We start from the raw sequence: 18036 nt of genomic DNA, 5'->3' as shown, positions 1-18036 counted from the left end.
AGGGTAAGTCAATAAGACATTAGTGTCCTCAATAAACCTTTTTTTTTTTTTTTTTTTTGCACTTATGAACACTTTATAAACACAGTACGATAAATGGAGACCATTCCCCCCAAAGCCAGTCTTTTTTTTATTATTATTTATTATTATTTTTATCTCCTCTACATGCATTTCTAACGTTATGTACCATCAGTGGTATTCAGTGTTCAGGTCTTCAAAATCAGTTACTATTTTAAAACAGAAGACAGGTTGATGCTTACCAGGTAGAAAAACTATACCGGGAAAATAAAAGTGTAAAACAGGCATGGAATAAAATCACTCTGCGATCTGTTTCTTTCTTCCACTCCTATCTGGCGGAAACGAAGCCGAAGCCATTAACTCCGCATGCCACTCAACAATTTGTCTTCAGACTTCTTCCTTCGCGCTTGTGTAGAAAACATTCAGAAAGAAGAACGTTTCCATTTCCCCAAGACCCGGCATGCATGAATCAGCTGAGTTTAAATCAGAAACGGTAAAACGTATGGCTGACGTTCGAACGGGATATTGAAAGACGAGTTATTTCAGGCACTTATAAAAATCTTCCGAGTCCTTGGCTACACCGTGCTTCATTGTGGATTATGCATTGTACAACGGTTCCTGTCACTTTTAAGCACTACACGGTGTGTGAGTATATATGGAACTTCTTCTGCAAGACAGAGCAACAGACATTCAACAACAATGCTTTAAAGGGATCTCCATCTGCTGTCGTCTTTACGCAAGTGTTAATTCTAAAAACACAGTATAGAACTGTAAACACACAATCAGTTAGGGTTTTTATTGAAAGGGTTATGCTTAAAGCACCTTGTGGCTAAAACTCTCCCAGAAAATTAGAAATTTATTAAATTAAATTAATCAAATTTTTTTGTTGTGGTTGGTGGGGTGGAACCATTAATAGTAAATCATTTATACTATTTTTCTCATAGTAACATGGATATACTACACAGATCAACCATAACATTAAGACACGAAACATTAAGCCCAATATAAATGACTTTGGGGTGTGCTGTGGTGTCGGGCACCGAGACATTAGCGGCAGTTCCTTTAGGTGCTTGGGGACACCAGACTTGGATCAGACTTGTTTGTGGATGCTTGGAGGGATTTAGACCCGGAGAATTTGGAGGCCGGGTCGGCCCTGTGACCTCCAAATTCTCCCCAGACTATGGTACGCTGGGTGTTCTGGTGCTTTTCCATCGTGGCCAGTATTGTTCTGCTTTCCTGTGGGATTTGGCCAAATTGGTTGACCTTTGGTCCTGTAGGTGAGCCTTGGGATGCCCATGATATAACTGTTGATCAATGTTACTGATGTCACCTGTTAGTGGTCATAATGCTAAGGCTGATCGGTGTACACCTTTAAAATGATTTGTGCTACATAAATGGACCGCTATTAGTTTTAGAATAAAGCGTCAAAAGGTACACTACTATTGCACAATTTAGATTATTTTTTTGCTCAAACTGGATCTGTCTCTCATGACATTTGCTTTACATTTGTCTTAATTTCATATGATTTACATGTCACATTGACCAAAGTCATATTTGTGACACATTCCATCATAACAAAAGCAACAAATGACCAAGCTAGTAGCCCAAATGTGCATCAGTTTACTTTGGAGATCAGCAAACAGCTCGGCAGCTGCACATAATCAGGTCGAGAAGGCAAATACAAAAAAGCCAAATGCCCAGCTGTTTTTGCAGCCATTACTGGCACTGCTTTGCCAAGCGATATGTGGGCACGGGAAAGAAGCCAGCAATGATGGGACTGCGCTCTGGAGGGAGTATTTATATGAGAGAGTGTTTCTTGGGCAATGTAGCCACATTCATTTTTGGCTGTGCTTTGCCTTTTCTTAAACAACTCTTTCAAATCTACTTAATTATGGTAGCAATCTGCAAAAAATTACAGATTTCTTCATCGTTCCACTGAATGTAATCATTACTGTGACTAGACATTAACGAGAATAAAAGCATGTGCATTAGAAAAAGGTCACATGATCATTCTCCTTCATGTTGCATGGCCACATTCATGGATATGGGTCAGATCTAGGACTACATATGAATGTGGCTTGGGTCTAATTTGAAAACATTACATTTAAAAAAAAGATGTACTTTAGAGAGTGTACCACCAAAGCAGTTACCAAAGTGAAAATTTAATTGGCTTTTTATCTTAGAGTGTAGCAAGGAGGGAAATGAATTATGAATTATTTTTCAATTTGTCCTAATCATCTTCTTCTATACCTACTACTATCTTAGGATTGTATCATTTGTTGCTTCCTGTTTTTGTGGACCAGTGAGATAGCAGTGAGTACGACCTATCAGGAGAATAACAGCTGGAGACTGACATCTGCAGTTAATTGTTCACATTTAGCTGGTTAAATTCCTGTACGCACATGATGATGTTACGGAGGCTGACCGCACTGCCCTCATCGTTCCTCTTATGACATCCCATAATTACTATGCAGGTCTCACCTCCGGAACGCGGAAGGAATATGGAAATTGGTATCTGAGCCGGAGGTTTCAATTTTTCCATTTCATTTCATGGAAACACATCACTCATTCCAGACTCTTTGTTCATAATATTGATGGCTAATATGAAGTTGATGATGGCTGTTGTATACACGAGGGTTATTAGAGACACCAATAATGAGCCTGACTGCCAGCCTGTGAAGACCCAAGACAAAAATATTGACTCTGTGTCACTGCTTGGGCTCTCTGGAGCCCGAAGAAAATCAACATTGACACTCTAAGATTACACTTTTTAACAAACACAGATTAACAACAGTGAGGTAATGGAGATTACGTAAACATGACCTTTTTCAGAAGGTTGGAAGAAACGTCCAATTTCAGTTTCCGAAGCACTGTGGCCTTTCTTCTTTGATTATCAATTAGCTAAGAAAGTCTATGGAGTTTAAAGGGAATCAGATGTTTTTCATGCGTTTTTTAAAACCACATCCTGAACAATTGTGTGTGTGTGTGTGTGTGTGTATATATACAGTATATATACACACACGCACGCACTTAATAAGATTTCTATTGAACTTTAAAACAAAACATTTTGGGGTTTTAAAAGTCATCTTGACATTTAAACCTGAGATCAGAATACCAAAAAACCTGTACTGGTCATAAAGGTGTTTAACAACTGTTTATAGATATGGATCGATTATAATATGGATTATTGGTGCATTTTACCAGCTGGAAAATAAACCCCGCATTCCAATGTCTGAAGCAGGACATTTACATCATTTCCTTCTTAACGAGCTAGTAATTATTATACTAATGCCACTTTTAAAGTTAAAATCTCTTGTGGACACAGGAAGAGTTAGGAAAAGTATTACAAATCTGACCTAAGTACTCTGTAACAGTAATGCACAACTGGAAAAAAGTGAAGACACATCTTAAGTATTAGACTACATCTATGGTTGGTGTCTTAGCTTGAATAAGACTAAATTGCTCTCTGGGATGAGAAGGTTCACCCCTGTGTTTTTTCTCCACCCGCTCAGTCAAGGCCCTATTGGCGTAAACAATGACGTCACATAACGGTGCTGATGTCCTCTGGTTCGTCTGGCTTACTGGGTTTACTTGGTAGAGACTTGAGGTACTCCAGGTGGCGCCGGGCATCCTCCTGGTTCTGCCTGACATAGTATACAACATAGGAGATGACCATGGCGAACCAGCCGAACATGGTCACCAGCATGGCGTAGTCGGTGGTGCGTCTGGCCAGGTTGCACAAATCGGTTTCTACTGCCAGGAATGGACGTCCCTCCTGGTCCCTCAGCTCAGAACTGCGGCATAGGACGCGCGCTGCTGCTTCATGATTGTGTGCCATGCCTCCTAGTGCCTGCTGCAAAGCACAGTCGCAGTGCCATGGGTTGTCATGGACCAGTACACGTGCCTTCAGCCGTGCGAAAGCATCCTTGTGCACGCTCACGATGCGGTTGTGTGACAAGTCGAGAAGCTCCAGCGATGCCTCCAGGCCAACAAATGCACTCTCGCCTAGCGTCTCCACTGCATTATGGGACAAGTTCAGCCTGCGTAACATCCGTAGGTCCTGGAAGGCGCGCTCGGGCACAGCATGAATTTGGTTGTGATCCAGTTGGAGGAGCACCGTATCTGCAGGCAAGTCCGTTGGGATCTCCTTGAGCTCTGCAAGGCTGCAAGTTACGTTGAGGCCATAGGGCGGGTACTCGCCCCGTTGACACACACATCCTTTGGGGCACATGCTGGCTGATGGGAAGCAGAGGGCCATGAGCACCAGGCTCTGCAGCAGGAGGCACATGGGGATGGAGCGCGAGAGCCAAAGGTCCAGCGGAGTCATGCTGGACACAGGTCAGCATAATCCCGCTGCTGACAGCTAGCCGGACCAATCATGCCAGCCCCATCGCGGCCCATGAGGTCCCGCCGAGCCACGGCACTTTCATTCTCCACTCAGGCCTGTGTGTGAAAGAAATGACACATTAAAATATCAAAATTGAAAGTGCAGTGAATTCTCAAGGCACCTTTCATCAGTTTGCATGACATTGGCAGCAATTTTTTTTAACTGTATGTTAATTGCTGGCAGCCGTTTCTATCTTGAGGAATGACTGGTTGCTATGGATTTTCTGCAGATCCTTCATAGTGTAATATGGCCACACAAACTACATAGCTAGCTACAGATCATGTATTTAGGCAAAATCTATATTTGCTAATTTTAAGTACAAAATAAAAGCATTAAAAAATGTATACAAAAATGCATTGGAAGGAAACGATCCACTGGTGTCAGCAAACAATCTAAAAGTAATGTCATTCTTTTCTTGGCCATTTTGGGGGGTTCAAGCACTTAAACTTGTAAGGATTTTGAACCAAATAACACAAATAATGTTTTACAGTAAGGGGGAAAAGGACATACTGCTGTCCCTCACTTACTGGATATGATTTACTTGCATATACTACCTACATTTACTTACATTACACTATGAATAAAATTTGTGTTGCTTGCCTTCTTTTCCTAAAAAATGTCACCTATCATTAAAAATTTGTGATTTCCATCTGCTTCGTCACACCATATCAGTCCTGGTGAAAATGCAAGGTTATGTGTACAGTAAAGGAACATCTTTAGACAAAGAAGAATAACAAATATGTATCATGCCCTTGTATGACTTTTAACATTTATCCATCACCCAACTCAGATTTCTCATTTTTCCCTATGATTGCATCAACCTGTAATGACAGATTCATGTTTTCTGCTGTTGGGCAGGGCAGCAATGTGAATGTGCTTGAGCCAAAAGAAAACAACAACTTGGGTGACAGGTGTGAGTATAGAAGTGTTTCCCTGCTCAGTGGAGACACAAACACACATATCCAATCACATAGAAGTATCAGTCCTAAAGTAGCCTGAGCACAAACAGAAAAACAACTACGATACATAAGAATTAGTTTCCTGATCTACAGTAACACCGCACGCTACTTTCACTGTATATTTTTTTTTTTACATTTTATGTTAAGAAATTAATATACTTATATTATATAATATTATAATATTATTATATTATTTTCATCTTTGCTGTTGGTTCTGAATTCACTTGGTTTATAATGCAGTCTTAAGGTTACATATCCTAATTACACTTACATATGCTTATTTAAACACTGTTATTAAGTAGATGTGAAGCTACAGTACTGTGCAAAAGTCTTGAGCCACCACTCATTTCTTGCTTTTAATTTAATTTAAATGATTTAGATTTATGTGAACAAATGTTTCACTCTGACAGGCTACAAAAAGCCTAAAGATTCAATTTTAAAAACTGGTCGTTTATATACTGTACAATAACAACCTGAGCAGCAACCTCATTTCCCCTCTCATCTGTTACCACCATTTAGCATTCAGCATCACCAGTATACTAATCACCGGGCCGATCATCTGCACCTGTTTCTCACTGGTCCCCGTCTGATGTTAGATGATTTTAATTTTCGAATGATTCGAAGGTCACTGTGTGCCTTAAAAAAACAAAAAAACAGTAATTTGAAACTGGTCAGGAACTGGACTAAAAATGAGAACCAAAAAAGTCCTTTAGGAAGCTTGGAGAACTATTCCTCAAGACTACCTTAAAAAAATACAAGAAATCCTAACTCTTTTAAAGCTAAATTTGAATGTGTGTATGTACAGTATGAACATCCTGTTTAACTTCATTCAATTCAAGTGTATTAATAATATACAACTTTAAAAAAAAAAACGGACATTGTGCAGTGTGTACATGCAAATATTTACATGTTTATCAGTCAAAAAGATATGCGCTTACAATTTTTTACAATATACCTCAGAATACCATTACCAGTCACTGTTCAGTGAACCACTATCTATATGCAAATATTTACAGGTTTAAAAGTAAAATATTGCACTGAAAATAAGCAAATGGTTTCTATAGTAAAAGGTTAAAAGTAGCACGTTTTGACTCTTAGGTAGCATGCTTCAACATAACGGCTCTATCACAGGCAAATTTCAGGTTTATTATTTATGAACTTAAATACAATATTGTTTCAATACTAACTTTAACAATACAGATATTTACATAGTGTGCTAATATGTAACACTAAGAAAGAAATAATAATTAATATGGCGCAGGTTTCTTTAAGGAGACATTTATTTATTGTTATTTATGGTCTCCATTGACAGTGCTTTGTAATGGTCAGGAAATTTACCACCACTGTAAAATCTTCAGGACACAAGAGTTTGCACCTTGTACATGCTCGGTAGCAAGTTTTTTTTTTTTTAGTTTTTCTCTAATTAACTACTAGAGAGAGATGATAAAGAAAAGGTGATAAAAATACTTTTTATAGATGTTAAGATTTATAACAGGTACTATTTTGTTTTTACATTAAATATAACTAAAGAGATTTAAAAGTATGACATACGAGAGGGGTATCACAAGATTTTGAGATCAACTCTGTTTACAAGCTCTGTTTCCCGCCGTAGGTCCTGCCTCAGACGCCATAAAACCAGGCAGTAGAATTAGCTATTGACAGTCTGGACCCTGGGGACGAATTCTCAATGCCACAAATGTTGAAAAAAGTGACGAGCACTTGTTCTAGCTGCAGACCTGCCTCGTCTTTTTCGGTCGTAAAGATGATGGGCTCTTTTACTATAAAGACTTGTTTCGTCTCATGGCCGTACTCATACTGTACACCCAAGTTTTGTCACCGGTAATGATCCTCGACATGAAGGATGGATCATCCACTGCACACTGACAGAGTTCTTGGCAGACTTCTTTATGCTCCTGGGTCAGCAGTGTCAGGAAACGGTGCATGTTCAAATCACCCGTGAGTATTGCCGGGACTGTTCTGTATGACACATTGACAATGGCTACAAAGTTGTGGATTCTTCTCCTACGATCATGCACAAGTTGCCAAATGTGTCAATTTCGGGGGTTGAGTATGTTGAAGGTCTTCCTGATCTCTTGTCATCTTCCAATGATTTTCTTCCGCTCTTGAAGTATGCATGCCACACAAAACACCTCAAACGACTTAGTAAACTTGCCAAATTATGTCAAACATTTCTGTGACAGATTTGCCAAGTTCCATGTAGGATTTCACATTCACTTTTTGCTCTAACTTGATGTCCATGAAGAAGTAGAAGACGTGCTAACACATGCCGTCAGAATAATACCTGTTGCACAGCTCCTGATGTACACAGGACAATGCCTTTCTACCACAAACTGTTTGGTAAAAAAGGATAATACAATTTAAAATACTTTAGATCTTTATACTACCTAGCTATTGTGGTTACACTATGTAACAAAAACATTTACTTTTTTTTCTTTCTGCTTATACATAAAGTAAATGGGAAATACAGTGGGGTAAAAAAGGATTTAGTCAGCCACCAATTGTGTTATTGTGCCTGGGTCTTTCAGCATGACAATGATCCCAAACACACTGCCCGGGCAACGAAGGAGTGGCTTTGTAAGAAGCATTTCAAGGTCCTGGTGTGGCCTAGCCAGTCTCCAGATCTCAACCCCATAGAAAATCTTTGGAGGGAGTTAAAAGTCTGTGTTACCCAGCAACAGCCCCAAAACATCAACAGGAATGGGCCAAAATACCAGCAACAGTGTGTGAAAACCTTGTGAAGACTTACAGAAAATGTTTGACCTCTGTCATTGCCAACAAAGGGTATTGAGGAGAAATTTTGTTAGTGACCAAATACTTATTTTCCAACATAATTTGCAAATAAATATTTTAAAAATCCTACAATGTGATTTTTTGGATTTGTTTTTCTTATTTTGTCTCTTATAGTTGAGGTATACCTATGAGGAAAATTACAGGCCTTTCTTATCTCTTTAAGTGGGAGAACTAGAGTTTGGCTGACTAAATATTTTTTTTTGCCCTACTGTACATATTTTTCTCTACAAAATGTCCTTCTGTGACCTGGGTAATAAAATTTTCAAATGTACTCATTTTACAGAACAGTCCAGGTTGATTCAATGCTGATTAGCTAATAGAGAATTTTCTAGAACTTGTAAGGATTTCAAGAATTTTCCAGAACTTTTAAGAGAGTTAAAATATTTTTTCAAGAACCTTTTAAAATTTTCTAGAACTATCCATAGTCATATACACTGCATAGCCAAAAAAAAAGGTTACAAACTACATTTAACTATTCAAATAGTTAACGTCCTTCCCATAAATAATTACTGCAGTGATTAATATGGTTCAACCCTAACCGATGCAGTGAGATCACTTCTCAATTTCTTAACTACACAACATAACCTGTGGTCTTTCAATAAATGAGGTCCGCTGACTACCTGAATATACAGAATGAACAGGTTTTTTCCCTCAATTGATTTTTTATTCCCTAATAGCACAAGCATATTCCAAGATGACAATGCCAGGATCTGGCTTAAATTATGAAAGAATGGTTCAGAGAGCATGAGACATCATTTTCACACATAGATTCTCCACCACAGATTCCAGATCTTAACCTCAGTGAATGTCTTTAAAATGTGCCGGAGAAGGTTTTACGCAGGGGTCGGACTCTTCCATCATCGTTGCAAGAAAGTGGAGAGAAATTAATGCAAATCTCGACGGAAATAAATGTTGTGACATTGCATAAGCTTATTGAAATGATGCCACGGTCAAAATTAAAGCAAAATGCAGTCCAATAAAATATTACTGTACAGACCCTGTACAGAATAGGCAGTATAGAAGATGGATAAATTCATTCATTCATCTTCTATACCGCTTATTCTGTACAGGGTCACGGGCTGGAGCACACTCTAATATCTCACCACTTCAGTTTAGTTTTAGCTGCCTAAGTGAGGAACATAGACCGATCAGAATTTATCACAGTTGGCACCAAGAAGCTGCAAGCATTCTCCAGACAGACTCTGCTACGTACTGTATGTGGCCAATTTATCAAGACAAGAGGGAAAATGTACTCTGTGACAGCATCTGCTAAAATGGGTGATTCCTACAAGATGTACTTTGGCATGCCTGCCGGGGATCATGAAAAACCCGGGCACCTCCATATACTGTACACTGGACTTTGAACATTGCTACAGAGGAGCATATAGCAAAAACATGATGGAAGACTATATTTGGAAGCTGATATTATATGTGAAAGAGAGTTAGATTACACTCACAAATTTCAAAAAAACCTACTCACCTAAATATTTGTATGAATTTATTATAAATATATGGAAATTTTGATTCATATTTGATTTTTTTTTTAACTTTATGTAAATGAAAACGTACAGATTTGCCAGTTGCTAATACAGGATAGCAGCATAGAAAATAGAATAATTTCTAAATTTCTTTATCAAAGTAACAAAAGCAAAGTTTTAAAAGGGCAATGGCCATTTCTATACTATTACAACATATGTAAGCAATTATAATACATACTATAAAATAACATACTATCCTGGAACAATATTTACATAGTAAATTATACCAAAAAAAAAGTGTTACATATTGTTATTTTGCTACATTAACATTATGTTTTTTTACAATATTTTTACAATATTTTTGTATTCTGCACAAAAAATACAAGGAATAGCTTTTAAGGATTTTAACTAGTGAAGTAATTTAAAAAAATCTGTTAATCTAAAGAATTAGATTTTTAAAATCTAGTACAAAAGTTAAACTTATTTTAAAGGGTGGGTTTTAATTTTGGAATATGTTTCTAGGGCAGCATCGATTATACGTACGAACATTAATTTTTTTAAACGCGCTTATGAGTGTGCAATTAAATTCCATGGGCACATCTAGTTTTACATAAAAGCCTCTTACACATTTCTGGCCAGGAATTTAGCTCTGCCACCAGACAGTACACACAACTCATAGAAAAGTGACACATGAATTGTGTGTTGTTTGAACTAAAGATAATGATGAAAACCCTGTTGATGTTTTATTAGATTTTGCTGCTCATGTTACAGAATTAAGCTTAAATGACAAACTGCTCCTTTAAACTGTACGTTTAAAATTCATCCAAATATTTGCAAACATTGGAGATTTTCAGTCTATTCTAAGCCTCTGTGTATTACAATAAATAAAACAGTGTTGCCACTTTCTTTAATGCTCAATTCCACCCAAAAGACCTGGTGCTAAACTTTATCTTGTCTGGAGTCACCAGTGTGTAGGTGTGTTTCTGGCAGGGTTGTGTTTGTTTGGATCAAGTCAAGTCATCTACAGTCGACTGATCCAAACCGACACTCTGGCGCCTGCTCAGAATCAGATGCTGGTGTGTGGAGATGAGCCATATACAATCGATTCCTGTTTTAAAATAACCTCTCTCTAAGTGCTTTTATAAATCCCAAAATAATATCATGCATATTAAAATAAGTACATTATATCCGAATCCTAGCCTATCTATCCTGAAGTAGCCATTCGTTTGGAAACCAAGAGTCTGAAACATTTTGAAGAACGCATTAGAGGAGCATCACATTACATGACTTGCTTTCCTTCCATTATGTTTCCACGCCACAGAATTTTCATAAACTCATCATTATAAATTTGTGATAAAGATGATAATGAAGGAAATAATAATAATAAAAAAAGAACTTATTATTCCACCAACATAATGATTTTATAGCACAATTAATATCTTCAGATTTGTCTTCGGTGAGACCCAGAGTAAAATTAAAAAGAAAATAAGTAAATAACACTGATTACAGTAAGTAATCACAACTGTTTGAGATTATTTGCGTTGCTTAATTATTTGATTCCATAACCATATGCTTCAGTAAAGATATACTCTATGGAAGTCAGAAAAAAACTTCAGTTTCTTCTTGAAGAACTTTTTTATATCAGAATCTGCACCATAATATTAAAAGCATTATTCTTTAGAAAATGCTATTTTTATGAACTGTAGGTTTATAAAATGTGTCATTTGAATTATGTTTTGTAATAAAACACAATATACCATTAGAATAGTTATTATAATAAGAGTTTATTATAAATTTACTATCAGGATATTTTTTTATAAACTTATATAGCAATTATATTATTATTATAACTATTTTTTATAATATAATGTATAAATAAATAAATTACAAATAAATGTGTAACCATTTTAGGAGAAGAAAAAGTAAATTATATTTTATTTTTAAAATATAATTACAGTATACGTATATAATATGTTAAAATGACAATATTATATTTATATAATATACTGTACATCATACTGTGTATACATTTTTGCATAGTTTTTGCTAGTGTATAATATTTTTTTTTTTAATCATGCAACTTCAGTAATATCTTTACTTATTACACTACTGTAATTTTTTTTTTTTTTTAATAAAAATTTTCTTTTTTGTTAACAATGTAGGGAAATTTACTTCATTTAATTTACTTATGGCTGAACCCGCAATATTACACTACTGTAATTTTTTTTTTTTTTTTTAATACAAGTCAATATAAAAGCTACATTTTCATAAACATGCAAGATTAACTATATTATGCTGATAAGGAGAGAATGTGAAAAGCATGTTCATCACAAGGAATTCATATCCAAATATGTCTTATACTGTATGTATAAAGAATATATTTGGGTTGTTCTGTGTTATATTTGAATACTGAACGTGTTTCAAAAATAAGCAGTACCATTTATCCTGCCAACCGAAAATAATATTTGCAACTTACAGCCAAAAAGGGTATCCATTAAAATAAATCATCTGTTGGTTCCAGCTTTATTTCCACACTTGAGAAAGCTAAAATTGCCTGTTTGTGCTTTGGTGAGTGTGTATGTATTATATGTGTCTGTTAGACACAATCTGTGAGTGTGTATGTGTGAGAGTGTGTGTCTGCTAGAGGTCCCTGTGGGCCAGCTCAGCCCCAGTCCCAGGCCAATATGGTGTTATTTGTTCAGCTGGTACCCTGTTTTATCAGACATGCAGCCTGCTGTGACTTCTATTTGGATGTGGTTTTGGTGTGTTCTTGCCTATGTAAGCTGCAACCTAAAAATCATAATATGCAATAAATAAATAAATAAATAACAAATAAATAAATAAATAAATGATTAAATAAATAAATAGACCAATGTGGTTTCATAAGGAAGGATAGCTTCATACTGATAAGAGTTAAACAGTAGGTCTATAATGTGCTGTAGAATGAACCCCAAAGCAGGTTATAATAAACCATTAGCTTGATGATGCATTGAAATCTTGTAACAAAGCAGTATTTGTTTAGTGCAAAGCATTTTCAATTTCATTAAATCTGATTTTGTAGAAAAAAAAAATTAGTCATGAGGTGCAATGTTGCTCCAACTCATTAACCAGCACAAGATGGGGCTGTCACTGTTGTATTAAAAGACACAGGAGGTGAAAAACATAACACCACTGCAACATTGGGCGATTTTGGGTATGCTGCCATCATTTTGAAATTATAAACACCCAATGCAATAAAAAAAAAACAAAAAAACTTTTTTCTGAATCAGCAAGAAAATCGATAGAACTGATATAAAATCTCACCTGATTGGGATCTTCCAATTGGCCAAAACAACTACCTATTCTTAGGGACTATACAATTTTTTTCTTTTTTACTAAGGCATCTGATCGGTCTGTTGTAAAAGTGTGTTTTCTTCTTTTTTCACTTGTTAAGTAAATTACTGGACGGCTGGGTGATCACATAATCAAGCGCATTTTAACGCCAAATAAAAGTTAAATTAACCTATAATTTTTGCAGCACAGAAATCATAATCACTCCCATAGTGAATTGCGGCAGAAGGACTGGAAGAATAAATTACTCACTAATTAAACAGAATGAGAGACAATGTATACGCTCAGTATAAAAATAGACAGACTCTTATGGCTTTGGTGTACCAAAGCAAGCTGAATGGTATTTGGAATAGGATTTGTCCTATGTAATCAATCATGGCTATTTCTGACAACTTATGTGAATTTTAGTCTTTTGACAGAAACACATAATAACATAACACATTTAGATTGCTAGCCATTTTTCTGCTTTAGTAAATAAATATAAAAAGTTGATTTTATTTTTCCCTCCAAATTGTCCTTAGTATTAGCTCTCTTGTAGGCTTTCCATGCCTCATTAAGCCACAGACACTTTCTATAACAGTACGTAAAGTACAGTTCTTGCAATAAATGTAAATGTTGGTATATGCAAAATTGTTGAAACAGCCGATTTTTTCTATCTAATTTGTGATATTTCCGTCTCAATTTATTTATTACATTGCACAAATAATTTAGTATCATTTTCAGACTGAAACATTTTACCTCATAATTTATCAATAAATTTACCAGTGTAAGGAATTATCTATAGATGATGTCATTAAAAAATGTTTATACTTTCAACAACAGAACACAATACAAAATAATTAGATATTTGCAGGTCAAGTCCAGCTTTTAACCATAAAACCGTCACTTTCACTCTCTGTTTAATTAACAATTAGGTTAATAATTCATTAATTATTTGTACTGTTTTTGTACTGGGTTTTTGTACTGGGCATCCCTTTGTTTTTGTACTAGGCATCCCTTTAAATTGTTATTGACTCTTGTAACATATACTAATGTTTACTAAAAGGAAAACTAGAATAGAAAAGTAAAAATGCAAATGCAAAGTAATTCGTACTCATGAATTGTTTTGAGGCTACAATTTTTTTTAAATAGAAAGCTAATACTGAGCTATAATTAACACAAAAATTCCTTTGCCATATTTTAAACTCGAGTGAACTCTAGATGGTTGTGCATGTCCATTATTCCCTCCTACAGCAACATACCTAATCATCATCCATTTTTTCCCATATGGATATTTGATACTTAGCATTTGACTGACCATCTGGAGAAGCATAGGGTAAGTTAAAACACAGAATTGACAATAAAGTTACACATTTTCAAGCATGGTCAATAGTCCTTATGAATCGTGGTGGGGTGTAACACTAACTTTGAACTTATCTCAGTTATCTCCAGCCTTAAACCTTGTTGGATTTGTGATGCCCTAAGAGGTGCAGGGAAGCTTTATTACCTGAGTAGTGCACTTTAAAAGGGAAGCCGGGAGCCATTTCAGATTTGGTCTCCTACAATTAAATTTCTTCACTGCATGAAAGCATATTCAAGATGACCCTTATTACATAATTGCAATATTCCAATGCATTCTGAGTGATTTAGAAGAAAGTTCACAATCAGACAAAAATACAGAGAGATAAAACAGAGTAATGAGTGATTTTTTCCTCCTCTGGTACAGTTCAGATGAGCACAGATGCTAATTTGGCTGGGTTGAACTGGATTTTGGCAATGATCATCACCATCATCACCACCACCACGATCCCTCATATGATATCACAGTCCTGGCGTACATAAATAACGCGATTTCGTTGTTTTATCGTGTAATGCATGCTCGTTACAGATACATGCATGGAAAAATCTTCATGCATTGCAATTAGACACATGCACACAATGCACAGACAGAAATCTGAGCAACAGGCGACATGCGTTTCCTCACCTGCAATAAAACAGGAATCGGTCGCCGCGTGCATTCCGCTGACATATTTAAGAGAATGATGAAGAGGGGAAAAAGAAGTCCTTAAGGGAAGCACGGTCGTATCCTGATGTGAGAGAGGAGGCCCGCGGTTTATTCACATATTTAAATGTGTTTGTTGACGCTCATGCGCGGCGTCGCCAGGGAGAGAAAAGGGAGGGGCGCACCGTGATCCGAGCGGCGCGCGCTTGAAACGAACCGAGGGGCGCGTGCGTTGCCCGACTCACTTTTGTCTCGACACCCTTTAACGTGACACCGCCGCCGTCGTTTGTGTGTACGTGCGTGCGTGTAGGTTCACGCCCAAGCCTGAGTGCAAGAGTCCAGGATCTCAGCTCGATACGGGGTTCTCACCGGGGTTCCAGGGAGAGAAAAAAAAAGAAAAAGAAAAACGAATCAAATCACTGATCATCATAACCCAGGCGTCTTCACAGCTCGCGCATCCCATCTGATCGAAGTGCCAGCGCATGTGCCAACCCGGATCATGAAGTCACGTGACACAGTGATGGCTTTGACATTATGACTTCTGCACATTTTCCCCTAGAATATTCGCATGCTTTATGATAAACCAAAAAAAAAAAAAACCAAACAAACAAAAAAAACAACAACACTATTTTAATATTCCCATCTATCTATTCATCTAGGAACCTTTTTTAGTCCAAGGAAGGTGATTATTTATATACGTTTTACAACCGTGGTAGGACCTCCAGTCAACATTCACACACACTTTCTTTGGACTGTGGGAGAAAACCGGAGTATGTGGAGAAAACCCACCAAGCAAGAATATGCAAACTCCATGCACACAGACGCCACGGTGGGAATTGAACCCCACCACTGAAGGTTCAAGGCGACAGTTCTAACTACTAAGCCACAGTGCCAGCATTAACTTCTATCATATTAACGCTATTTTTTCAAGCAGAACATTTTATATTCTATAAAACATAAAGTCTCTTCTTGTAGTGTAATACAAGGCTCAAAGGGTCCTGAACAATCGTCCATACACGAAATGTCAAGCTCCTTTATATTGATTTAAAATATATATATATATATATATATATATATATATATATATATATATATATATATATATATATATTTTTTTTTTTTTTTTATATCAATATAAATAATAAATCTTCTCATTCCAAAATTCAATCTTGTGCTTGGGTTACTGCCTTTGTGGAGTTCTGCAGTGTGTTGCTGTGGGTTTCCTTTAGGGTTCACCGGGTTCCTCTCACCTGCCAAAAACATGCACTTATGTTTGATGCACACAGACATAGTGCCCAGTCATGGATTTTGTGAAGGTACTTTGAGACAATGATCATTGTTAAAAGCGCTATATAAATAAATTTGAATTGAGGTAAATTGGATTGTCCTTCCATCTAGAATTAATTCCTACCACTTGGTCAGTGTTACAGTACCTGGATGGGCTCCAGAAGATGAAGATGAACAAATGAATAACTAAAATGATGATAACAAAATTAATAGGCCACTATGGAAGACTAAAATAATAGCTAACTAAGATAAGGACAAAAGGCTTTTGATTGTGAACAACCTGCAGGCAGTGAAGAAGATACAAAAACTTTCAAGATTAATTTCCATTTATTAATAAAAGATTCATAAGATCCCTTAATACATTTGCTTTATATATAGTGTGTATAATCATTTAGGCGAAACGTTTTAATCATGATGCATCTATTTTATGTCATTATTTCCACTATGCTTTAAAATTGTGCCAACACTTTTGGACCTGATTCTTCAGTTCAGAAAATTATACTTTAGTATGTTTCATTACATAACTGTTTGAATTACAGATCACAATAAAGGCATTTTAATCCATTTTCAATGTGCAGGGTATACTGCCAGAGAAGAGGCTTACTCCCTGCAAGAATGGAAAAAATGGAGCATGCTTTCTGTTGCCATTTAACCAAGAAGGCGTACCATGGATAACCCAAGTAGTCTAATCAACCATCTTTACAAGAACATGATTACGTTTGCCCTTCAGCAGAATTCCACTGAGAACAACAGCCTATTCATAACAATGGTCACATAACAGCCTTGAGGGCTAGTTAGAGTTAAAGCTCTCAGCTTCTTTTATGACAGATGAGATCTATCACTGTTAAAAGGACTCTGGTTGCCAATGTTCACAGTAATAAATGAGACACATGGCACAGCAGTATAACATGACTCTCCAACAATCTCCAACAATGTGTTAACAATTTATCTCCTTTCTTTAAATGTCTGTTAATATTAAACTAATTTAGTGGCAATTTTTCCACTTTTCTTCATTTCTAGAAAAGCTACATGTTTTCATCTACTTGGAGTATAATAAAATACGTTATTAAGGGACCCCCAATAACTAAGACATGAGTGATTGTTAAGTAATTCTTTTTGGGATTAATAAATGAACAGTATCAATACAAATATACCCATGATTGCAGTTCACTCTATAAGCACAGTCCGTTTGGATAAAACATCTCTGTGCACATCTTTTTTCTTTATTCGTGTAAAAAGTGTCAGGATTTGAAAGGTGTTAATTGAGGGAGTGTTGTCGAGGCACAGCCCTCGTCTCAAAGATATCACAGCAGTGTTGAAATTCAGTATTCCAGAACAACCTCAAGTGTGACATTGCTTTTATACAACAGTTCCACAAAACAGATTATGATTCTTTTGTTTACTTAACAAACGGTAGGGTGGCTTAGTGGTTAGCACTGTTGCCTTGCACCTCCAGGATCCAGATTTGAATTCTGGCCAGGTTCGATTTTAAATTTGAATTTTGGCAGACAGCTGCTTTCCTCTCTTTTCAGTACTGAGGAACGTACCAATCCACTTTCACCCATGCTGGTGACCGACAGCTAACAATAGTGTAATTAAAAATTGTTAGAACACCCGATTAGATAAATATAAATAAATGCTCAAGTGCTGTTAGGCTCTATTATCATCACTTTTAGAATGCCTATCATCCAATCAGATTACTTGTTGTATAGGAACTAACTGTTGTATGGGAAGTCTTTTAGAATTAGTGGTCAATTAGTTCATGAAATTTATAAAGGTGGTGTGTTA

General features: G+C 36.4%; 1 protein-coding gene across 1 annotated transcript; it reads right to left on the bottom strand.

The window, feature by feature from the left end:
- Nucleotides 1–944: 944 nt before the first annotated feature.
- lrrc3b (leucine rich repeat containing 3B) lies at nucleotides 945–15393 on the bottom strand. Its single transcript, XM_053491524.1, has 2 exons — nucleotides 14944–15393; nucleotides 945–4458 (listed from the first exon to the last, which is right to left on the bottom strand). The coding sequence occupies exon 2, from the start codon at nucleotides 4340–4342 to the stop codon at nucleotides 3557–3559; it is 786 nt and encodes a 261-aa protein (XP_053347499.1). The 5' UTR covers nucleotides 4343–4458; nucleotides 14944–15393; the 3' UTR covers nucleotides 945–3556.
- Nucleotides 15394–18036: the final 2643 nt, after the last annotated feature.

Source organism: Clarias gariepinus, chromosome 3 (genome assembly GCF_024256425.1).
Source record: "Clarias gariepinus isolate MV-2021 ecotype Netherlands chromosome 3, CGAR_prim_01v2, whole genome shotgun sequence".
Taxonomy (NCBI): Eukaryota; Metazoa; Chordata; class Actinopteri; order Siluriformes; family Clariidae; genus Clarias; species Clarias gariepinus.
The sequence above is the reverse complement of the archived record's forward strand: the minus strand, read 5'-3'. Positions and strand labels throughout refer to the sequence as shown.